The sequence below is a fragment of the Ischnura elegans genome, chromosome 12 (assembly GCF_921293095.1).
Source record: "Ischnura elegans chromosome 12, ioIscEleg1.1, whole genome shotgun sequence".
Classification (NCBI taxonomy): Eukaryota; Metazoa; Arthropoda; class Insecta; order Odonata; family Coenagrionidae; genus Ischnura; species Ischnura elegans.
In genome coordinates, this window is record NC_060257.1 from 5,115,819 (window position 1) to 5,137,640 (window position 21,822).

General features: G+C 38.2%; 1 protein-coding gene across 1 annotated transcript; it reads left to right on the top strand.

Moving 5' to 3' along the window:
• The first annotated feature begins 2,171 nt into the window (after positions 1-2,171).
• Positions 2,172-21,713, top strand: LOC124169172. The gene is made up of 9 exons (XM_046547683.1): positions 2,172-2,526; positions 12,026-12,172; positions 12,433-12,541; positions 13,113-13,189; positions 13,931-14,119; positions 14,608-14,776; positions 16,019-16,098; positions 16,180-16,360; positions 21,520-21,713. Exons 1-9 carry the CDS (start codon positions 2,286-2,288, stop codon positions 21,521-21,523), a joined length of 1,197 nt encoding a protein of 398 aa, XP_046403639.1. The 5' UTR covers positions 2,172-2,285; the 3' UTR covers positions 21,524-21,713.
• The last annotated feature ends 109 nt before the right edge of the window (positions 21,714-21,822 follow it).

The following is a 21,822-nucleotide window of genomic DNA, read 5'->3' on the forward strand; positions in this document are numbered from 1 at the left end:
ATATTTTAAGGGTTTCTATAGCTAGAAATATATTTAATAATAATAATAGTTATTTTGTAATAATATATTAGCTTCTGGATGTTTAGGCTTTTATATAAATTGTGCCAGGTTGTAGACAGGAATAAATACGCTAAACTACAGATTGTAATAGTGAATATTGTTAAAAGTGAATATTGTTATAGCGCCCAAGAGTCCGATCCAGGACATCAAAGGGAGAATTAAAGTTGGGAGGAAAAATATCCATGAAACTGGTTTTTCGATTGTCTAGGGCAATCATATTTGGGGAGCAGAAAAGGTGTATGTCCCTCAGAAGGTTATCGAAAACTAATTTCTAACCACCTCATCCCAGCCCTAACTCCAGCACAATTGTATAAATTTGCTCCCATCATGTCCAGTTTCATATAGAAAATGATGTTGTTTGTGGAAACTCAGGTCGGTTAATGATAAAAATCTGTGACCATACAAATGCTTTTCCATCATTATGTCACCTATTACTTGGTTCCACAAAATATCAGCATCTTCTCTTAAGTTGGCAACTCGGGAAATAAAAGAGTTACAAAAAGGATTCGTGTTCCTATAGCGTCGGTAGAATAATCAATGCTCATTTCTTCACTCGTAGGGAATAGCGAAAATTTCTTCACTCTTCACTCTTCGCCGACCTCGGTGGCGGTGGGGTAAAGTCCTCGCCTGCCATTCCGAAGGTCGTGGGTTCGAATCCCACCTGGGTAGGCGATCCCTAACCAGGGTACGGATGTTTGTGCTGTGCTTTGTTAATGTTGAAAACCCGTTGTAAAGGCCACAATGTGCTGTTTACGGGGAATTTGGAAATAAATAAATAGATTTCATTTTTCTCAGACTAGTAATAACTGCTATAAAGGCCGCTAAAAACATCGAATGATCATGCGAATGAAATCATTCTCCGTGTATAGCGCCCTTAAAAGCATTTGTCTCTTGACTCTAACTTAGTTAAATATTAAGCGTTGATTAAATACCATCCATATACGATTTTTAATACAAATTTTGCTTCCTCTGAAATACGGAAACTACAACAACAGAAAAAATTATAAGAACCCATTTTGCAGAAACTGTTATCCAGTTTAATTTCGTGACCTCGCATTTTTTAGTTGAGGAGGACCCAATTTTGAGTTTAAATTCAGATAAAAAGGAGAATATAAGAAACATTAATGCATATTTCTGAGTATTTCAGTGATTTTATTGATTAGTTATTTCACAATAGGGACATATTGAAATTGTTTCATGCAATTTTTTAAAATATGGAAAGGTTAGGGACTACTGCGTCTCAAGTATAGTTCGTGTCATTGCTCAAAACCAAACATTCAAAGAATAAGAGGATATTTCCACACGAGACGAGCACGAAATACAAATTTTCATTGCTGATAACCTGAGATGTAGCGATTACTCGCACGAACTTCTCAGTATATTACAAGTAAAAATTACTTTTTAAAATTGATTGATGACAATTAAAAATTGTCAATGATATAACCATTCACAGCATTTAGTTACGCAACAGCAACGCAATTAAGCATATATTTACCTATTTACACTGAAAAGAGGCATTTCAAACAATCTCACGTAATATTAGAGGCAGGGGGTGGTCGAGCCAAATCTCACGATATCTCACAGAGGTAGGGGTTTCAAAAGTCACCAAAATCACTGCACGTAATTGATTGACTTGGGTCACGCTCAAGTACCTACACTGCAAAGTACTGGAGACTGAGTACGCAGTGAACTTCAACTTTGAATACACAACGTACTTGGGAAGGACCTAACGGTCGAAATGAATTGTACGGTACACAATTAACTTGTGGAAAAGCCATCTCTTTCCCACTAAATCATGTCATTTAATCATGAAAATAATTACATTTCTGTTCGCATTGAGTTCTAGCATACGGTCCACAGTTTTAGATGCGCATTCTCAGAATTTCGGAAAAAATTATTTTGTCACGACCGCCCATCTTGCCTAGTTTGTGGAGTTTCATATTTTTTTAGGAATTCACAAAATTGAAAAAAAGAACTCTAAAAGACCGAAAGCAATTAAGACGGCCGATTCTTTTTAGGCCGCCTCAGCTTATCTGCGCGAGACTTCTCGAAAAGATATCACTTCCCATTATGCGATAAAAATATTGGCATAAGATATGAAGCGTCGAGATTTGAGCACGAAATAGTTGCACTGATTACGAGTGGGTCGACAAACGCTGGAGAAGTGACCCGTGAAAACCGTCTCTAAGTCCACTGGATGGTTTATTGGAAATATATTGAGGAGCATGCGCCAATTAACCGCGAGACAATCCATTGCGGTATTGTTTTCGGATGTGTGCGTCGCGTTGGTGATTCTGGTTCTCTGCCAAAAGTCGACAGCTGTCGACGCCCAAAAGGATTGCCCTGCCAGCTGCGATCAAGTGGAGTGCTTGAGTGGATTGGAGGCTGGCTCTTGCCCCGAGGGGACTTTCTACCAGGAGGACGCCGTCAGCTGTAATTGCTGTCCCGCCTGCGTGGAATTTCAAAGTAAGCTACAATGACACCATTCTGTCTCACAAGTGGTCTCGTTGTAGGGAACTCCAATTCAATTGGCTCCCGTTGAGACCTAAGATTAATGAATTTAGATTGAAGAGATTTTATTTCACTTCACCTCCGACCATGGCTATTTTTCTATCGTTAATCTGACCATATCAAAAACTATCATTGAACTGGTCCTTGAGTGAAATTAATTTATTCATGGAAATTTTACGGCAAAGTTTAATTTTATTATATACATTTTGATAATTATCCGGTTCATATAAAAATCCGGTTAGTATGAAAAACAGTGGAGAACGCTTTCTCATATTTTGATCGAAAATTTTCGATCTGCGTTTCTTTCTAAACATCTAGAGACAGTGAGTGGGCCAAAACAACGCAGTGCAATTTTTTTTCTTAATTTTCCACTTTAACTCTCGCTTACATTTGCACGGGTGCATATGGGTGCGTTCCGGCGCCTATTCGAAAATAATTTTGTTAATAATTTTTCGAAAATTATTTTATTTCACTACACCACCAACCAGGGCTGTTTTTCTATCATTAATCAGACGATAACAAAAATTATTATTAAACTGGTCCTTTAGTAAAATTAATTTATTCTTGGAAAAATTTACAGTAAAGTTTAATTTTCCGATATGAATTTTGAGAATTATTCGGTACATATTTTGGTAGAAAAAGCAATGGGGAACACTTTTAAAGAGCTATAGATGAATTTAATTTGCAAATGAAATGGGCCATTTCACCACAATTAAAAAATTGCTAAGCATTACCTTTAAACTTAGTGCCTTAGAGTCTCATATTCTGATCGAAATGCTTGGATCTCCGCCGCACTCTAAATATCTAGAGACAGTGAGTGGGCCAAAACAACGCAGTGAAATTTTTTTATGTTTTTCCACTTCAACTCTCGCATACATTTGTACGGGCATAACGGGCGTATGAAGGAGCGCTCCGGCACTTCATTTGTACCAAAGACGTACTTGAGTCAGTGCATGGTACATTATAATTGTAAGGTGGTATTCTTAGAATGGAATTCGGCCAAAGTCACCCGCTCCGTATGGCATTCATTTGACGTCACGTGAGACTTCATTGGGCCCTCGGCAAGCCCAATCCCTATCGAGGTTGAAAAGTACAATATCGCATCATCATCATCACTGGTCAACAATGATAAGATTGGTTTGACGCAGCTCTCCACTCAGTTCTCCTATCAGCTAATCTTTTCATTCATACGTATTTCTTCTCTTTCATATCCTTCATTAACTGTTCCGTATATTTTGTTCAATGAGTTCCTTTTTCCTTCCTGCCATCCACTTGTCCTTGGCTAAATGCTTTCATCAGGCCATCGTGTCTCAAGTTGTGGCCTATAAGGTCGTTCCGTCATCTTGTCAAGGCTTTCATGAGGCTTCTCTTCTCTCCTATTCTTCTTAGGACTTCCTCATTATTAACTCGGTCGATCCATATGATACTCAGCAGATACTTCTTCCGCAGCACCACATTCTGAAGGCCTCTCAATCCTTGCTTTCTCCGCTGCTGTCACTTTCCAAGCCTCACAAACGTAGAAAAGGAAACTCCAAATAAAAGTTTTGATAACTTGAATTGAATTTTGACTTTTATGTTTAAATTTCCCGATGTAAGCAGATCTTTCTTTTGAACAAAGACAGAAATTAAAAAAGCGACTGTTCCGCTCCTCGTTAACTCTGCTTTCTGCCCAGGGCCCGTTAAAAAAATGGTGTTCATTAAATTAACACGATAAAAATACAACGTTTCATGCACATGGAGAAAAGTTCATTAGCTACGTGTTAGTGAGAATGTAAATCGGCACAAATAGAATATACACGTCCAGTATATGTATTTTAAAACCATGACCATTAGTCGACATTCCTAAGATTCGCTTAACGTATCTCCCCATTCCGCTCCCCTATTCGCTAGCCTTTTCATAATGAAGTATTTTCTGATATTTAAAAGAAATTGAGTTGCTGCGACTCCTCGAGATGGAAATGTGAATGTTTACCCTAGCCATCCACATCGAGTTATTACCGTCAAAGTAAATTTTACCACATCTGCAGTAAAATGAGTGTCGCTGTCGCCTTCACTCTTACGAAGCATAGCTGCTGACCTCTCTCCCGGGTGATGTGAGGTATAATTGTTGGCGGCCTCCCATCGCCAAGTCACGGCATCTTCACAGGTTTAATGTATCATTTAGATGGCCTATCTTACCCAGGGAAAGACCAATCACACCACGGAATACCGCCACTTCTTGCTCACGACTGCTTACTTGACTGGTGAACTCGCTTATATCGCAGCTTAGAGGTTGATCCACCATCCGCAACATGGTGGACGTACTCTGTGGTTTAAAGCTCACCTGCGAGTTATTTAGAATATTTTTTAAAGTACTTATTACACGATTCATATGAGAGACAATTTTCGTCATAGCCGTACCGTAACGGTAAATGATAGTAGGCAAAAAGATGATAACATTTTTACTAGAGATGTGCGAATAGTATCCGCGAATACTCGAATACCTCGAATATTAGAAAGTATTCGATATTCGAGGTTTCGAATAGTTATGCGAAAAGTACCGCCTAGAATACCTCGAATACTTTGAATTACGCGTCATACACTGTCGCACGCACGTCGTTGGTAGTTGACTCGGAAAAATGTAGAGAACTGTAGTCATTTAGTGCTCGCAGCGCCGTTTTACGCAAGTTGACGAATTACATCAAATTCGTGGATTTTAGCGGCGAAAAGAGTTCGACGAGGGGAACCGAAAATGGTCGGTTGAAAAAATCCGAAAATCCTCGATTCCCCCCACCAGGAGAACCTCAGTGCCGTAGGATAGCAACCTTAGGGCATTTCCCACGATCCGCTATCCCTCTCCATTCAGCACTCGCCTCACCCACTCTGACGCTTTCCTCTTCTCCGAAATCAAACAAAAGGTCCCAGCTCGCGCAGGGATCGCATTACGAAGACCCCTGCTTCGAAAAAAATATCGAGTTACGAGAACAATAAAAACGTGTTTCACGCCCTCCCCCTTTTTCTCACCCACTGACCTTTTTCTGGCTACCTGCTTCGAAGTTACCCATTTCTGGAGGTCAACTGCTGTGTGAGTACCGTGGGATACTTACATTAGCGCATTTCCCAAGATCCGGTATCCCTCTCCATTCAGCACTAGCCCACCCCTCTGAGGCTTTCCTCTTCTTCGATATAAAAAAAGGTCACAGCTCGCGCAGGGATCATATTACGAAGACCTTAGCTTCGAAAAAATACCGGGTTACACGAGAACAATAGAAACGTGTTTCCGGCCCTCCCTTTCCTCCCCCACTGACCTTTTTTTTCCTACCAGCTTCGAAGTTCTCCATTTCTGTGGAGGTCAACCGCTGCATGAGTCATCTATTAGCACAAAAGGTGTCTAAGAATAACTTTCGTCAATTGATGAATTACCTTTATTGAATTGAAATATTAGTAATGTGCGCGTAATTTCAAAAAGAATAAGACCAAACACGACGTATTTCTGAGTTTATTTAAGCATTTTACGCAAAGAAATAAATGTCAAAATACGACGGAGACCTAGCATTCTGGCGAAACTCGATATGAGCAGCAGAGCTTCTGGGAAGTTGATGCGGTATTTTTTTCCGAAAACATATATCAAGTTACAATTAATGAGTGGTGCTATAAATCTTTATTTTTACAGTCCCAGACAAAGGGATATTTTCACAGAATATTTGGTTTCTCCCTGATAGCAATTCCAATTCATCTTCTTATCTCGTGAGAACTCCCAAAGATGGACTGAAAATAATTGAAGAAAATCCGGTGGAAAAGAGCTTGTATTTTGCAAAATGCCTCAGATTGTCAGCTAGCACTTGGCAGCAGAAGTGGGGGTAAAGCAATGTTAGTTGAATTAATTATATGCCCAATTGTTTCCATAAAATTAAAATATTCATTAATCAGCTAAATTCCTGTTCGAATCCTTTAAGGTAAATCAAAATTACTCCCCAAAATCTTGAGTTGCCTGCTGCATAGGCAACCGAGTCAAACATTCCAGCATTCATCATTTAGTATTCGAGGTATTCGAATATTCGAGCAATGATTTAATATTCGAATTCGATATTCGAATTCGAGAAATCTGCTATTCGACCCATCTCTAATTTTTACAATTCAGTAATAACTAAGGTATTGTCATTGTAGTTAATAGTTATTTTGCGGATCTACACAGAAACTTATTTCACCTTTGGAAGTTAGAGTTAGATAAATGTATCCCAATAAATGCGATAAAATAGACCATAAATACTGCTCGCTACTTTAGTCACCAATTCTTCCAGGGAGGTCTCTGAGTTGCGAACACGGAACAGTTTATAGTACCGCTTTATTGCATGCTGATTGCGAGACGAAAATATCTTTTATTGAATAACAGCAACATAAAGTACAGTATATGGAGTTTAGGCTAATGCCATTGTAAGAAAAGGACAAATGAATGTCTTTGAGAAAATTTACGTACTTATGGATAGGTTGAGGTTGATGGTGAATTGTCAAATGACAAAGTTCGACAATTGGTGATAGTTTGGATAGCATATAAAGATATATTACCTGTTATCGTCGAATTGTAATGGAATGAGCTAATGATATTTACTTAATAAAAATGTACCTGGCACTATTATCTTGGCAATAAGAACCAAAATTTTACACCGAAGTAAAATTGCACCAAATACATAATGAGGAAAAATTGCAAATTATCTGGGATTTTCCAGATAATTTGCAGTAACATACCATATGAACAAATTTAATTTATTGACGTAAGTGCTCATTGAGGTAAAAATGAAATAGGTTGTTTAAAAAAAATAGACGGATTAGAGGATTTTTTATAGATAGCGGCTGGTAATTCCAGATATTCCAGCCACAGATTTGAAAAAATTTAAGCTAAAAATTTGTTGAAACAGGGATTTCCCTGATAATTTGCAATAACATACGATACTTACACGATATACGATAATAAAAGACGGAAATATTTAAGATAAATATATTAGGATCGAGGTATAGCAGGTAGGAAAGGTGATTTATGGTAGCGTCTAGAATCAGAGGCTTATTTTAGTTTCAACTCAGAAAAAAGAGCAATCTGAGGAAAAAGTACAAACAAGGACTTAAATCACTCCGCGCTCGGAAATAAAATGGCTAATAAGTTTTACTAATGCAAACAGCGGTCCTGATTATGAGACAACTAAGGAAAATTTTACGGTTACGCAACAATATGGAATAACTTGGTAGTACGGCATGGCGCCGTGAAATCTACCACTTAGGGTAACATATGAGATATGAGTGAGGCATACCACTTAGGATAACAAAACTGCTACGTGGCACTTTAAGAACCAGATGCAGTTGTGTCACGAGTGAATTGCAGCTAAAGAGACACATAAAACGGTGAGTTAACCAACACTTACTTTCATTCAAATCGGTGCAACCAACGAGATGATACGGTAGATGGAACATACATTTGTACCAATGTATTGAAAATTTTCCAATCCGACTATTTGGCAGTAGTGCATAAAATTAAATATAGGGGTAGTGAAGAGTTTGATCTGGAGTGTAGCGCTATATGCTGCGTAAAAGCCGAGACTTAGGAAGGACAGGAGGACAAGACATGATTGGAGGCGTTCGAGATGCGGGTGTGGAAGAGAATGGAGAAGGTGAAGTGGACGAAGAGGAACAACGAAGTGCTGGACATGGTGGGTGAGGAGAGGCAACTTTTAGATGAGATACAAAGGAGACAGAAGGTATGGATGGAGAGGGTACTTAGCGGGGAGGTGATAGGTTTTAATATACCGGGTCTAGCCACGGTAATGACTTCAAAGGAGTCACCTGCATCGGATGATGCTGCAAACAGTCTTCAAGGGTATTAAGTTAGGTAAACGAGGGAGAGGAAGGAAGAGAATGGGATTTTTAGATAGAATGAAAGGGAGTAGGCCTTACAGTGAATTTAAGAGGGAAGTATAAAACTCCTCCCTTTTATCTAAACTCCCAAAGCCATGTTGCTGCGAAGACTTCCGCGGTATTCAGACCATTTTTCTCCATCTTTGGGATATTACCACGTCGGTTACTATGTGACGACTACAGTCATCCGGTCAATGAGGAGTAACCTGATTGTTGCAACTGTTTTTTTGACACATTTCGACGGCTTTAATTAACTCAAACGAATTCGGTTGAACTGCCCTGATTCAGATGAAATAGTCGTCCATGGAAACTTAAGTGAAAATTAAAAATTTAAGCTTGGTGGGAATCCTGATAAGACTTCAATAGAATTATTCACAGGAAAATAATTGAGTCACATTCCGTAATGAAATTACCCTCATTGCACAGCCTCCAGAAGCGCAGCTATCAGATGAGCAGATTGGCTCCCTCTCCGATCAACACTCAATTGCGATGTCTGCTTCACTCGACTTCGAGGTGGGCCGAAAAAAGAAAGAAAACCACGTCGTTTTCTCTTTCACCACGCTCATCATCTTACGCTCAGCGAGCCAATCACCTGGCTCTAAAAATACGAAGTATAAAAATTAATACCAACTCGCAAGTCCCATTAAAAATAACTTAACTTGGAATAACATGTTCGTTAAGTTCACAACTAACTTGCTTAAATTGGTTTAACTCGACTTGAAATGGCCACAAATGAAAAAATAAATAATATCTCAAGGAAGTAAGTCAAAAGTAAAGAAATATAATCGACAACTATTTAAACTATTCAAAGTTATTAAAATTCGATACTACGATTCGATTCGATTTGTAGTTCCGAGTTTTATCAGATCAAGTTGTTCCAAGCGAAGTAGTTGTGATCCGGGCTTACTATTCTCTCACTAATTTAAAACTCACACATTGAAATGATTTTAATTGTTATGATCTTTTGAAGCAATATATTATCTATGGAGAGCCTGTCTGAAGTAATGCTGCGTTTAGTATTTAAGATATTGCGTCGTTCATCAGGGCTTTTTCTAAGATTTTTATGTAAAACTCACGATATAAAATTGAAAAATCTGTCGTTTGAAATGAAATCATAAAACGTGAAAGAAGAAGTCCAATGCAAAATTGAAGAGGGACCAGAAAGTATCTCACGCAAATGTTACCATTAAGGGTGAAAGCCCAAATTCTATTCCACAATAAAATTATACGCAAAACTGTCACGTCATTAAACGAATTCATGAAACTTCAGTAAAATTTTAATGTACAAAGTGCATTTCCGAAAAAAAGTTTTACTACACACTGTAAATAAATATATTTCCGACATCATGCCAAAATTAATGTAAAATTATCAAGAAATCGTTCATAGCAGTTCCAAAACATTGAAAATCCAAGCCAAGCCATCATTGGCATTTTCCTCAAATAATAAAAACGCAAAAGAGTCATTTAGAGAAAGAGAAATCACTGGAGCAATTTTTATGTCGATATCACTGAAACAATAAATTATATTTTTAACAATCGGTGTCGCCATATCTACACTTCATCACAACGTATTAACAACCACTTTTTTTACTTATGTAACGAACCATGAATCCACAATTTGAATGTCGTATATTTTGTTCGGTGTAGACATAAAGTAAAGATGATAATAATTTAATAGTTTTTCAGCCCATCTCGTCCTTGTTTTGTAGTGAGTAAATGTTTTTCACTCACCATACTTATTGTCATTACTCCTGCCATACTCTGAGTAAATATATTCCGTATGACAAAATACTATAAATAGTCATATACACAAGAAAGACATTTATGTGCAAAATATTTTGAAAATTTCATGACTACAGATGAAATATCGATTTTTTTCTTAGAAATCGCACCAGCGATGTCCATAATTAGATTTAATCAAGTGAAAGAATAAAGTATGATATGAATTCAGAATGACAGAATCCGAATTGGAACCAGAATATGCAAAAATTTGGAATTGACTCACCATTTACAAAACGCCAAATGCTTATCAAAACACACAGTTATATAAACTACTATCCGCTAATCTACAATCAATGTCCGTTAAATGCGACATCACATGATCCGCGGTGGATCTCTGATTGGCGGATTCCGAAGAAATCGTTTGGTTTCGTGTATTGTAATTGCATTTCAAACGACAAGTTTTCCAATGTTATTTGATGAGTTTTACTTAAAATTTAACCTTCGAAAAAGCCCTGATTAACGTTGTAATATTTTGAATACTAAACGCAACATAACTCCAGACAGACTTTCTATAGACATTTTACTGTTTTAAAAGATCTGAACAATTAAAATCAAATAAAATCATCCTGTAACTAACTGTTGATGAAATGGGTTAATAAAAAATTAAACATGAATAATAATAATTTTATTAACTTTTAAAAGTGGTTAATTCCAAATTAGGTTTCATCAAATAATTAATCTTTCATTCAAACATATAGAAAATTATACAATATTATCTACAAACATATTTCACATTCAAACACCATTGAAATCGCATCCAAAATACCCTTCTGTAGAGTAAAAGGAATACCTTATCAGCCAAATATTTAATCTCCTTCCAAATTAAGTAACATTTTCTGTTCTGATTAGAGTTGGTAACCTGTTTAACAACCCGATATTAACCTTATAAAAATATTTATATAATGTTTGTTAAAGAGTTATAGTTTAAGGACCAACTGCTTTATTAAACGCCCAAATTGTAGCTTCTCGTCGCGCTATAGCTGTGAACATTAGATCTATACGAGTAAGCGCCTAGATTTTCTTTGACGTAGTAGCAGATTGCTCTCAAAACATATAGCGTGTGAGAGATGTACTATAAATGAGACAAATACTAAGAATAACTATACATCTATGGACATGATATCCCACCGTGATAACAAAAGGCTGACAAAGATCAAGTGGGTGTGCACTGACAATAATCCTGATTGCTCATTTTTGGAGCAAGAGAACTTGTTAGACAGAATACTACAATTTCATACCGGACTGAAAAAAATGAGGTGTAGAAAAAAAAGACCTTAGATACTCAGCGATGTTAGTTATGTAAACATGTAAGATGCTTAACTCGTTTTATGAAGAACTGAATGAGATATATATTTATCAAATAAGCAATGAAATGGAATTAATCATGGAATGGAATGAGTCAGAATGACAGAATCTGGATTTGGACCAGAATAGGCAATGATTTGGAATTGACTCATCGTTTATAAAAACTTTTGAGTGGATGACCACGGATTCATAACAAACGTGATAACACAAAATCGTAAAGAAATACATTAACGTGAAAATACATTAGAAAGGTGAATGAATTCACTTCTATGTAGGCACGACTCCGTTGTAAAGAAATAATATTTCCTGACCAACTATAAAGAGAGAACATGACCAAATTTCACTTATACTTTATTAAAATTTAATGCTATCTAACAGTCAATTTAAATATTATTTTCATGATCAATCCACGCCACTCTCCTTCGCCAATCAATCAATGGCCTTTCCCATTCTCGATGACGTCATGGACATGATAACATGCAAGGTCTAAATGGAAAGTGTGATTCCAAGGAAAAGCCAGGCCAGCGTTTCGCCAGTGTTGAGGAGAGAGCAGAAACGAGCAATGTCGTAAAATCGCCAAAATGCTCCCCAGGGCTCAAATGTACGGACAAAGAATGCCAGATCCATCCAGGTGAGACATATCCACAGTTGATAAAAAATTCTTGTCATCATTATATAAAAAACTTTATAGATACTTAAATTGCTTATCGAATTAATCCGTAGCCCAGTGTTTCAAAAGCAATTTCAAAATTGCATCATTTTGCATTAAATTGATTGTGTTACATTTCATTAACATAATTTCATAAAAATCTCTCACTTGGAAAAATAATTTTGATTTTGTAACACAATTCATAATGAAAATGACTTTAACTTTTGATTTTATCCACACAGGAGATTGCTTTGCGTATCAGTATCAGGATGTGAACATCCTCAAGCACTACTGCGAACCAGATGGAACATATTCAGCGGTGCAGTGCAAGGGCGACCCTATTAATGGAAGGTACGCATTGATTGGGGTAAAATTTTGACGATAAAGTAACAATAACATAGCCTGAATCACCTGATCATTGTTTGCTTCACTCGGAACGTCCCTTTCTCCGTCCGCTGAAACCATCGCTTGCCAAGTCTTTCAGACAAAAAGAACGCACGGCAGGCCGCTAACAGCGTTTGACAAGACACCTTTTGCTTTCGATTGAATGAATGTAATTGCAAACGTGGAAAGTGAGGGAATAAGCGTTGGAAAAAGTGACGGTGGGAATGACCGTTTGGATCAGAAAATGATGGGTCAACGAGCGATCACTCTTTTGCTCCATAAAAACTACAAGCTCCGCTGAGAAAACTATATTTCCTATGACAGGTAGTTCATCGGTAAATCAGAATTTTCATCAGAAAAGTTGACAGGTAAATGCAGATTTTTTATCTAAGGAGCCTTATCTTTATTTTCATCGCTAGTCACGATATTTACCTTAAAACTACTCACGGGTCGATACAATATTCTCAAAACGCGCGTCAAATTTCTAATCACAACGAAGATTAGCTTTTTATATTCGTGTACTATTATATTTTCACAGGTGTTTCTGCTACAACAGTGATGGATCCCGATTATTTGGTTCGTCTTGGTGGAAAAACGCGAAGAACATGACATGTGGTAAGAAAGTGCGCACTCCACACAAGTTTGCAAAATACAAACGTATCCCTTTCAGTGATAAAGATGTGTGTTCAACCACAAATAATTGTAGTCTATCTCACTTGGCTGCATTATTCTCCACATAAAAAAGCAAATATCATCGAAAATGACCCACTCAAGTACAAATTTCTGATAAAGTTTTGTTCAAAACGGAGAATACCTCTATTTTAAGGAACATTGTTGATGACTTGTATCTAAAACTATAATTATTGCAAAGAAGCATATCAAATGCCAAAAACTGTCCTTTAACGTGACTCATCAATGAATGATGTTGCCGGATGCCTTGGATACATTGCGATCTCTGGAAAGCAAAGTATTAGTTGAGCCATGAGTTATCCAGAGGATCCGGCAACACTGCAAACTCGCGGCCAATCGAAACGCTTGACTCAAAGTTTCTGTAGTTTAAAAAAAATGTTGTGTTTTCGATCGAAATGTCATTGGTTATTTTGGTAACTACTGGCATCTGGCGCTAAAATTTCGTGGCTTAATTTTTCTCCACCCTGTATTGCCGTGATGATGGAATTCACTAAATTCCGAAATATTGTCCAAGAATGATTTTTTTAATCACCCAAACTGACGACATAGTACGCTCGATATCTTAATGGATTTGTGAACCTAGAGATTGAGAGAGAAGGCACTGTGTTTTTCTTTGAACCAATTTCATGATCATTGTGTTTTTTTATGGCTTTCCGGCGAGTGCAGCTTGCAGCAGAGAGGCGGCTTTGATCAAGGAGACTTTGGGACGCACGGACGTGTCCTTGCACTGCAGTTTGGATGGAAACTACGAACAGCTGCAGTGCGACGACCACCTGTGCTGGTGCGCAGACTTCAAAACAGGAGTACCAATCGTGGAGGTGGTGCCAGACACTATGATGACACTACTGCCGTGCTGTGAGTCACATTTTTAAATTTTTTTGCACATTGGTCTACACAATCTGGCTCTTTTAAATATTATAAATGAATTATAATTTTGTAAATATATATTTTTTAGTAATTTTTGTAGCTACCCCAATGAAAAAATTGTGTAAACCTGCATGAAATTGGCATGTCATTGTCATGACAATTGTATTAGAATGTATACAAATTTTATACAGGTCTATACAATTTTTTCATAGGGGTACACATGTAAGTTCGTATCTTTCTATACCTGATTTTACCCTACACAATAGGCAATCATAGAAGTCAAATTTTGGTTTTATGGACTAGGTGCCCAATATTTCAAAAATTTCAAGTTCAAGGCTTATTATATGAAAATTTTGTACTGTAAATGCTAAAACTATAAAAAATATGGACACGCGAGGCGTATATTCCGTAAACCTCTCCGACGAATATTAACATGCTATTTTAAAAATCATATCAAAAGAGTAATTTGTTCGCAGATGTTCCGGAACCGGACAAGACAATTTATCTGCGTGAATGCGAGAGCATTGAGATAAGCGTGAATCACATCCGGGACATTGCAGAGAGGCATGGCAACCGCTTAACAATCACCCCAGCCAGGTGCGACCAAGATGGAAGCTATGGACCCGTACAACTCATTCAGGGAGAGTAAGTTGAAATCAGACCCAACAAGCTCCTCCTGTACTCTGGAGGTGATCCCAACAACAGGCAAAAGACTCGAGGGTCACACAAATCAGCCTTTCATTGTTCTTTAGCTTCACTCTTTTGAAGTTGGACGTCAGACAATATGGAAGGGGTCAGAAGAATAGGTGGACCTCGAGAGAGATGGCTAAAAGACGTGGAGGATAATTTGAAGGCAATGGGAGTTACATGATGAAGGGAGAAATCGAGAAGAAGAAATGAATGTATCTATGCGGTCTATGCTTCACTAGAGACTGACGTCACCTGGCGTCTTTGTCTCATCCGCTTGGATCGCCCTTGTGTTCGTCATTTTTTTTCTCTCTTTCAGAAATATAATTCATCTTCAGGTCCGTTATATTTGTTGACATATATGCCCTAGAACTTAGCTAGTTGCTGTGTGGCTTCGTTATTATTTACGTCCAATCGTTGATAGCATTTTGCGGCCAGCTTCTTTGTAATGCCTCCAATCGCCCTCACATCATTCAGCTAGAATACGTTTTCGCTACTTGTCATTTGCCTTAATTTAAAAATGGATGTCAGATGCCTTCTCTATTATATATCCAGTTATTCCGTTCTTCCTTTTGTTCACAGACTACACTGAGCAGGGGCGGCATGATCGAATGCACATAAGATTTACACACAAACTTGGGCCAATCATTGAATCTCATTTAAAATATGGTGGGAAATTTCAAAACTGGCTCCTTCAATCACAATCATTAAATAGATAGTAACAGCTAATTACTAATTAACATTTTTAAATCTGTTTTTTTCGAAAGATATTTACCGTACAGTTTAACAAGTATAAAATACAATTTCTATTGAGCAACATTACACACGCAAGGAATTTGGCATCAATTATGCATCAAAATTTCATGTAGAAGACATTTTTGATATTCAATACTGTAAGCAGTATTATGATTGTATTCTGAAGATGATCCTACCAACAGACAAAAGCCTCTACGGTACCGAAAAATCCAAACTTGATTAGTATCTAAGTTATGTTAAAATGTATAAGGAGCTATAAATATTATTAACAGCTAATGCGCGCAAAGTAATACCATACATAATTTGTTACATTTTAAGATGCAATCTTTTTTTTCCTTGGTGACCAATTACAGTAAAATAAGTTAAGGTTATTGTTGAATATAAGAAAGTATAAAAAGACGGGTCGGGATATTTTTATAATTGAAGTAATTCATTTCTTTCCAGGGTTCGTTGCGCACGTCAAGACAGGACGATGATTGGCAATTGGCAGGGGAATCTGCACGACATCAAGAACGTGGACTGCAGTAAGTCTTTCATCTGTGCTCTCATTCCCATGCCAAACAATCATTGCCGGCCACACTTCATTGCGATTGCCCTCGTTTCAGATTGTGCACGGGACAAGGAGATGTTCGCAGAATACGGACTCGACTTCTACATGGAATGCCAGACGAATGGAAATTACTTGCAATTACAATCGGATGGTGGCGCCAACACCTTTTGCGTCGACAGAGACGGCTTCCCAACGACAATAGTGGGCACCATAGCCTCAGAAGACTGCCCTAAATGGTGAGTAACAATCGCGTGCCGTCAAGATGAAATTTCTTTTGAAATTTACATCGTATTGCCATGAGTATATTAACGTATCATAAAAGAGGACTGAGATATTAGTGTGCAGCAAAAGAGAGTAGGCTAAGGTAAGCATTAAGCTAGGAAAACAATAGCTTGAATAGTTGAACGAGTTTTATTACCTAGGAAGCCGAATTACCATCTATGAACCAAGAAATAAATAATAAGTAGAATAGCGCAGGCGAGGAAGGCTCTATACAACAAGGAGAATCTACTTACAGCGGAGAATATAAGCGCAGAAGTTAGGAAACAACTCATCAGATGCTTATATGGAGCGTGAGAATATTCTGAGTGAGGCTTGGAAATTGACTGAGTAGAGAAGTCAATGTGGTGATACCAAAGAATGGTAAAGATAAAATGGATCGACCGTTTACGTAATGAGGAAGTGCTAGGAAGAGTGGGAGAAAAGAGAAGTCTCCTAAAAACCTTAAGAAATGATACCCTGATGAAGACTATCGTAGAAGGACAAGTGGAAGGGAAGAAGGGCAAAGGAAGGCCACGAAATATTTCCAAAGGACAATGAGTTATATTGGATGTAAAAGAGACGGAATACATTCCTATGAAAAGGTTATCGGACAGGAGAGAGAGGAATGGAGAGCTGAGTCAAACCAATCTTAGGATTGTTCACTAATGATTATGATGATTTACATCGTAATAATATTGATTTATTTATTACTGCTTGATCCGATAGATATGTTAAAATATATATGCCTTGGTAGAACCGCTACATAATTGGATGGAGTAGAAACCGCGGAAATGCTTTCGTGGTTTATTTGATGTCTATGTGATCTTTGAGGAAACGGATATTGAATGTTTGGGTTCACAATATTTATAAGGAGTTCACGAAAATCACTATTCAACGGTATCATGGAAACGATAGATGGTGAAATGAAGATTGAAAAGGTAGTTATTCCGCTAGAAAGTGAAAGATCACTTCTTGAACATTAAGAAAACAGTCAGTGTTAACGATACGTGAACCTCATCATCAATAGAAGGGGAAGGTTACCTAAATCGCACCAATATTGGAATGAAACGTATTAACTCAAAAATAAGTGACGCAGTATAAGTTTTTAATGCTGCTTAATATGAGGAGGAATATCTCCTTCTTCACAATTTTTGGGGGCGATCAATTCCAAGTTGAACACATGCATTAAAATTCCATTTCGAACCTCTGCAAACGGCGCGATCAAGGCAACCGGTCTCCCAAATCGCACCACTGGAGGCAAAAATTAGGAAATGATATCTCAACGACAGTTAATGGCAGTTATTTTAGTTATTTAAGGTTATTTCTTAGATCCCTAACAAAACAAACATATGCATTAAAATACCCCTAACGTAAGGAACGAAAAAAATTAAATAAGTCATATCTTTGACATCAATAATAGATGTCGTTTTTGCTTGATAAAAAATCTGCAATAATTAAAATAAAATGTATAAGTCTTATGGAGAAGCGTTTATGATTTGGAATAGTCTTTTCACGGCAAATTTTTTGAGACCCCTTACATCGCACAGGGACAGAGAGACGAGGTGCGATTTGGGAGCGACCGCCATTTTATATTAAATCATTTCCACTGCCTAATCACGTGATCATACCACGCCGTTAATAGCACCAAATGAAACAAAATAGACTTTAAAAATATGAAATGTATCTGAAACTATAAAAATGTTACTTATTTGTTTTCAATATTCTTGTAAAAAGACGAAAGAAATAGCAGAAGATACACTTCTTTTCTTAATACCTACGCTCCTGACTTATCACTACAATGGTAGCCACAATTGAACTGTGGGGAGCTTGCTGGTGCAGAAAGTTCCAATTGCTGCCATTAGGTTGCATAATACATTGGTTTATATGATGGTGGTGCGATTTAGGCCACTCTCCCCTGATTAATCCTAAGGTTGGTTTGACGCAACTCTCCACTCAATTCTCCGATCGGCTAATCTTATAACACGTCCATAATTATCCGCTTATATCAGTCATTATCTGCTCTGCATGTTCTATCTCATCTGTGTCCTATTTCCGCCATTATTCCCTTCCACCTGTAGCTCTCCATTCCTCTCTCTCTCTCCTATCCGCTAGTCTTTGCGCATCGACGTATTTCTTCTCTTTTGCATCCTTTTCAACCCTTTGTCACTCATTCGATTGTCTTCATCAGACCATCTGCGTCTCATATCGTGGCCGCTTAAATTGCTCCTTCTCCCACCCACAGTTTTCAAAACTTTTCTCTCCTATTAATGAAATCTTCTCGGGTTTATTGAAGTCTGTTTAAGGCCAACAACGTCAATGGGGCAAAGAGTGCTAAGTCACTCTTAGGTCTGATGACGAGGAGGGAGTAGATCTCATCGAAACGTTGGCTTCAAGCGGCCTTTTGCGGCGCCACATCCGAGAAGATTCCATCAATAGTATTTGCCCTGAAATAGTATTGCGATCTTTTATCACTTATCTCCTACCCCTCTAACAACTCCCGCAACAATAAAACGATCTATCGATTTGATGTTCACCATTCTTCTATGCCACCACATTTCGAATGCTTCTAGCATCGATTTTTCCGATGCCGTCATCGTTTATGCCTCGCTACCAAATAGAAGCGTGCTCCAAACGTAAGTTATAATAAACTGCTTCCTGTCTTCAACGTTTCTATTCCCGGATGCTAAGAGACTCCGCCTCTTTTTAAGGAATGACCTGGGCTGTTCTACTATTTCTTTCTTGCTTCGTCCATCGTCGGTCCCCCGAATTTCCAATTAACGGATTCCCTTCACCTATTCAAGTTAGCGGTATCAGGTTTCTCTTCGCCTATTTCCCTAGACTGAAGACCAATATATTCGTTTTCTTTATAATTATTTTTAGCTTTATCTGAAGCCAAAGATACTATATTCTAAGCGAATCAGGCACTCTAGAAAGTAGAAGAAATTTAGAATTTGAAGTAAAGTCCAATGAGGTGAACGGACCAAGAAATAAGCGATGATAATATGATGATGATACAAGCCAAAAACGCCCCTTAATCAGAGGAAAAGCACTTTGATTATAACGAAGAGCTCGAGTACGACACAAATTTCGCGGGGCTTGCGTCTTGAAGTTTCCTTGGAATGGCAACTGAAAGGACTCACTCAAATTTACTTCAAACTTCTCTAGCACCGAAGTTTTTACAGCGAATAATCGTCACATTATGAGAATGATATTCCGATCAAGTCTCATATCTAGGCGCACAACTATTCCGTCGCTAACTTTCATCAACTCAAGGGAAGCATCTCCCGAACGAAAAGGAGCCATTGTGGAATGCCTGATGCTTTTATTCGCCGCCGAAATGCAAATAGAGCGATATTATAGGGAGGTAATGTGAACGTATAGTTTGGGAGAATAGTGTGTTAAGCCTTCAACAGGAAAAACAAACATATACACTGCCAGCAATACTACTTACCGCCGGAAATTAAAACCCCCACAAAATACCGCGAGGATTTTTTCAAGTCACAACGACATGGATAGCAAATGAAATCTTATCGGCGCAGCCACCCAGTTCATTACTAAAAAGTCATTCCCGAAAAATTGATCCCGCAGCACTTGCGCTCTGCCGTCATGGTAACAGCCACATCGCACCCTAGTCATGTTGCCCGGAAACAATGGTCACCCTCGTACCTAGTCATCTTACGCGGCAACAATAGTCGCCGGGGTGATCCCATCACGGCCTAGGCTATGGCCAACAATGCCGTAGCTTCCACGGTGATGGAAACGCACGAATGATTCAGTTTTGATGAAGCGGGCCTCAGAAGAACACGCCAATTCAATCGCTCCGTTCGAAAAGACCCTGGACATCATCATGAGTCTGACAACTCAAGAGAATGGACAAGGAAAGGAGGACAACAAGGAAAGGAATCGAGATGTTAACCTCACGCCTCGGACGAATGTCAGGCCTCGAAGCCATCCCGGAGGAAAAGAGTTGCAGCATAATGGAGGAAAAGATGTCCAGTACCATGCAGAAAAATAGTTCCAGCATAAATGAGGAAAAGAGCTCCAGTGCCATGGAGAAAAAGTTCCAGCACAATGGAGGAAAGAATTCCAGAATAATGGAAGAAAAGATTTCCAGCATCATGGAGGCAAACATTTCCAGCATAAGGAAGGGAAAAGAGTTCCAGCACAATGGAGGAAAATATTTCCAGTATAATGGTTAAAATAATTCCAGCATAATGGAGGAAAAGAGTTCCAGCACAATGAAAAAGAGAGTTCCAGCACAATGCAAGAAAATAGTTTCAGCATAATAAGTAATTTCCAGTGAAGTTATACACGGTGGCCTGTGCGGGGTTTTGCCGGATTCCCTCTCGTCTCTTGGCGAATGCCAGGCCACGAAGCCATTCCGGAAGAAAAGAGTTCACGCATATATGCCGTTATTTTTGGCCTGAATTTCTTGCTTTCCGATTAATTAGATGTTAAGAAACGACATTAGCGAATTTTGCGCTTCTGTATGATCCTGTAATCTGTCAGGCAGCATTGAACAAGTTGAATTGACGATATTTCACTTCGCCAACCGGTAAAAAATCAAACGTCGATGTATCGTATACAAAACGCCAGGACCGAGGAGGATATAAAGAGGAAACGGACATTGAATGTTGGCTTCACTGTATTTACCAGGGGTTCACAAGGGAGGAGTTTGCAAGAATAGAATTGGAAATGTTACGCTCAAGGAATTCAAAAGGGCTGAATATCATTAAGTTTTATCTTGGAAAACAACGACTCTTATTTACAAGAAAAGCATTTGGCAATGACCGTAGAAAAGGATAATAAATCAAATAAACCCAATGTATCCGAGAGAGTAATAAGTATAATTTTCTGCAATAACCGACATCTTCTTAGATTTTCTTAATCAAGTATCCTTTCAGTCAAGGTACATTTTAAGGAGCGCTTTGCGAGTCAGCCCTCCATACAAAGAGTAGGTACCCTCTTCAAACCACGATAAGGCCCAACTCCCTTTCATTATCGGAAAAAATAGCATTCACCCGTGTCCATGACTCTGATAGAGGGTGCCGCACGATGCAAAATGAGGATTATCATTTATCTTCCTGATGTCCTTACTTGTGCAGCTGATGACTATATGTACTTATTCTTTCAGGTGATTTCTTCAACTCACGAGAATAAACTAGTCCTAAGATTTCCAAAAATAAAGAATCGCTGGACGAAATACTGTGATGGGAAGCAGACCCACCAACAACTATAATATGCATCTAAAATGATTATTATCTGATTTCCAATTATTCATGTACATTAATATTTTGTAAATAAATATTTAATATTTTTGCTATCACACGACAGTTCAATACCCACAATTTCCCCGGAAATGTGATAATGCTTCGTTGTCGTAAACGCGGCAAAGTGTGACAGTAATTTCTGTCTTGCGACCGGAGATTAGGTGCAA

Coding starts and splice junctions, on each gene's coding strand:
- LOC124169172 (XM_046547683.1), top strand. CDS start 2,286: ATGCGCCAATTAACCGCGAGACAATCCATTGCGGTATTGTTTTCGGAT. Junction 12,173..12,432: donor AGAATGCCAGATCCATCCAG/GTGAGACATATC, acceptor TTATCCACACAG/GAGATTGCTTTGCGTATCAG. Junction 12,542..13,112: donor GGCGACCCTATTAATGGAAG/GTACGCATTGAT, acceptor ATATTTTCACAG/GTGTTTCTGCTACAACAGTG.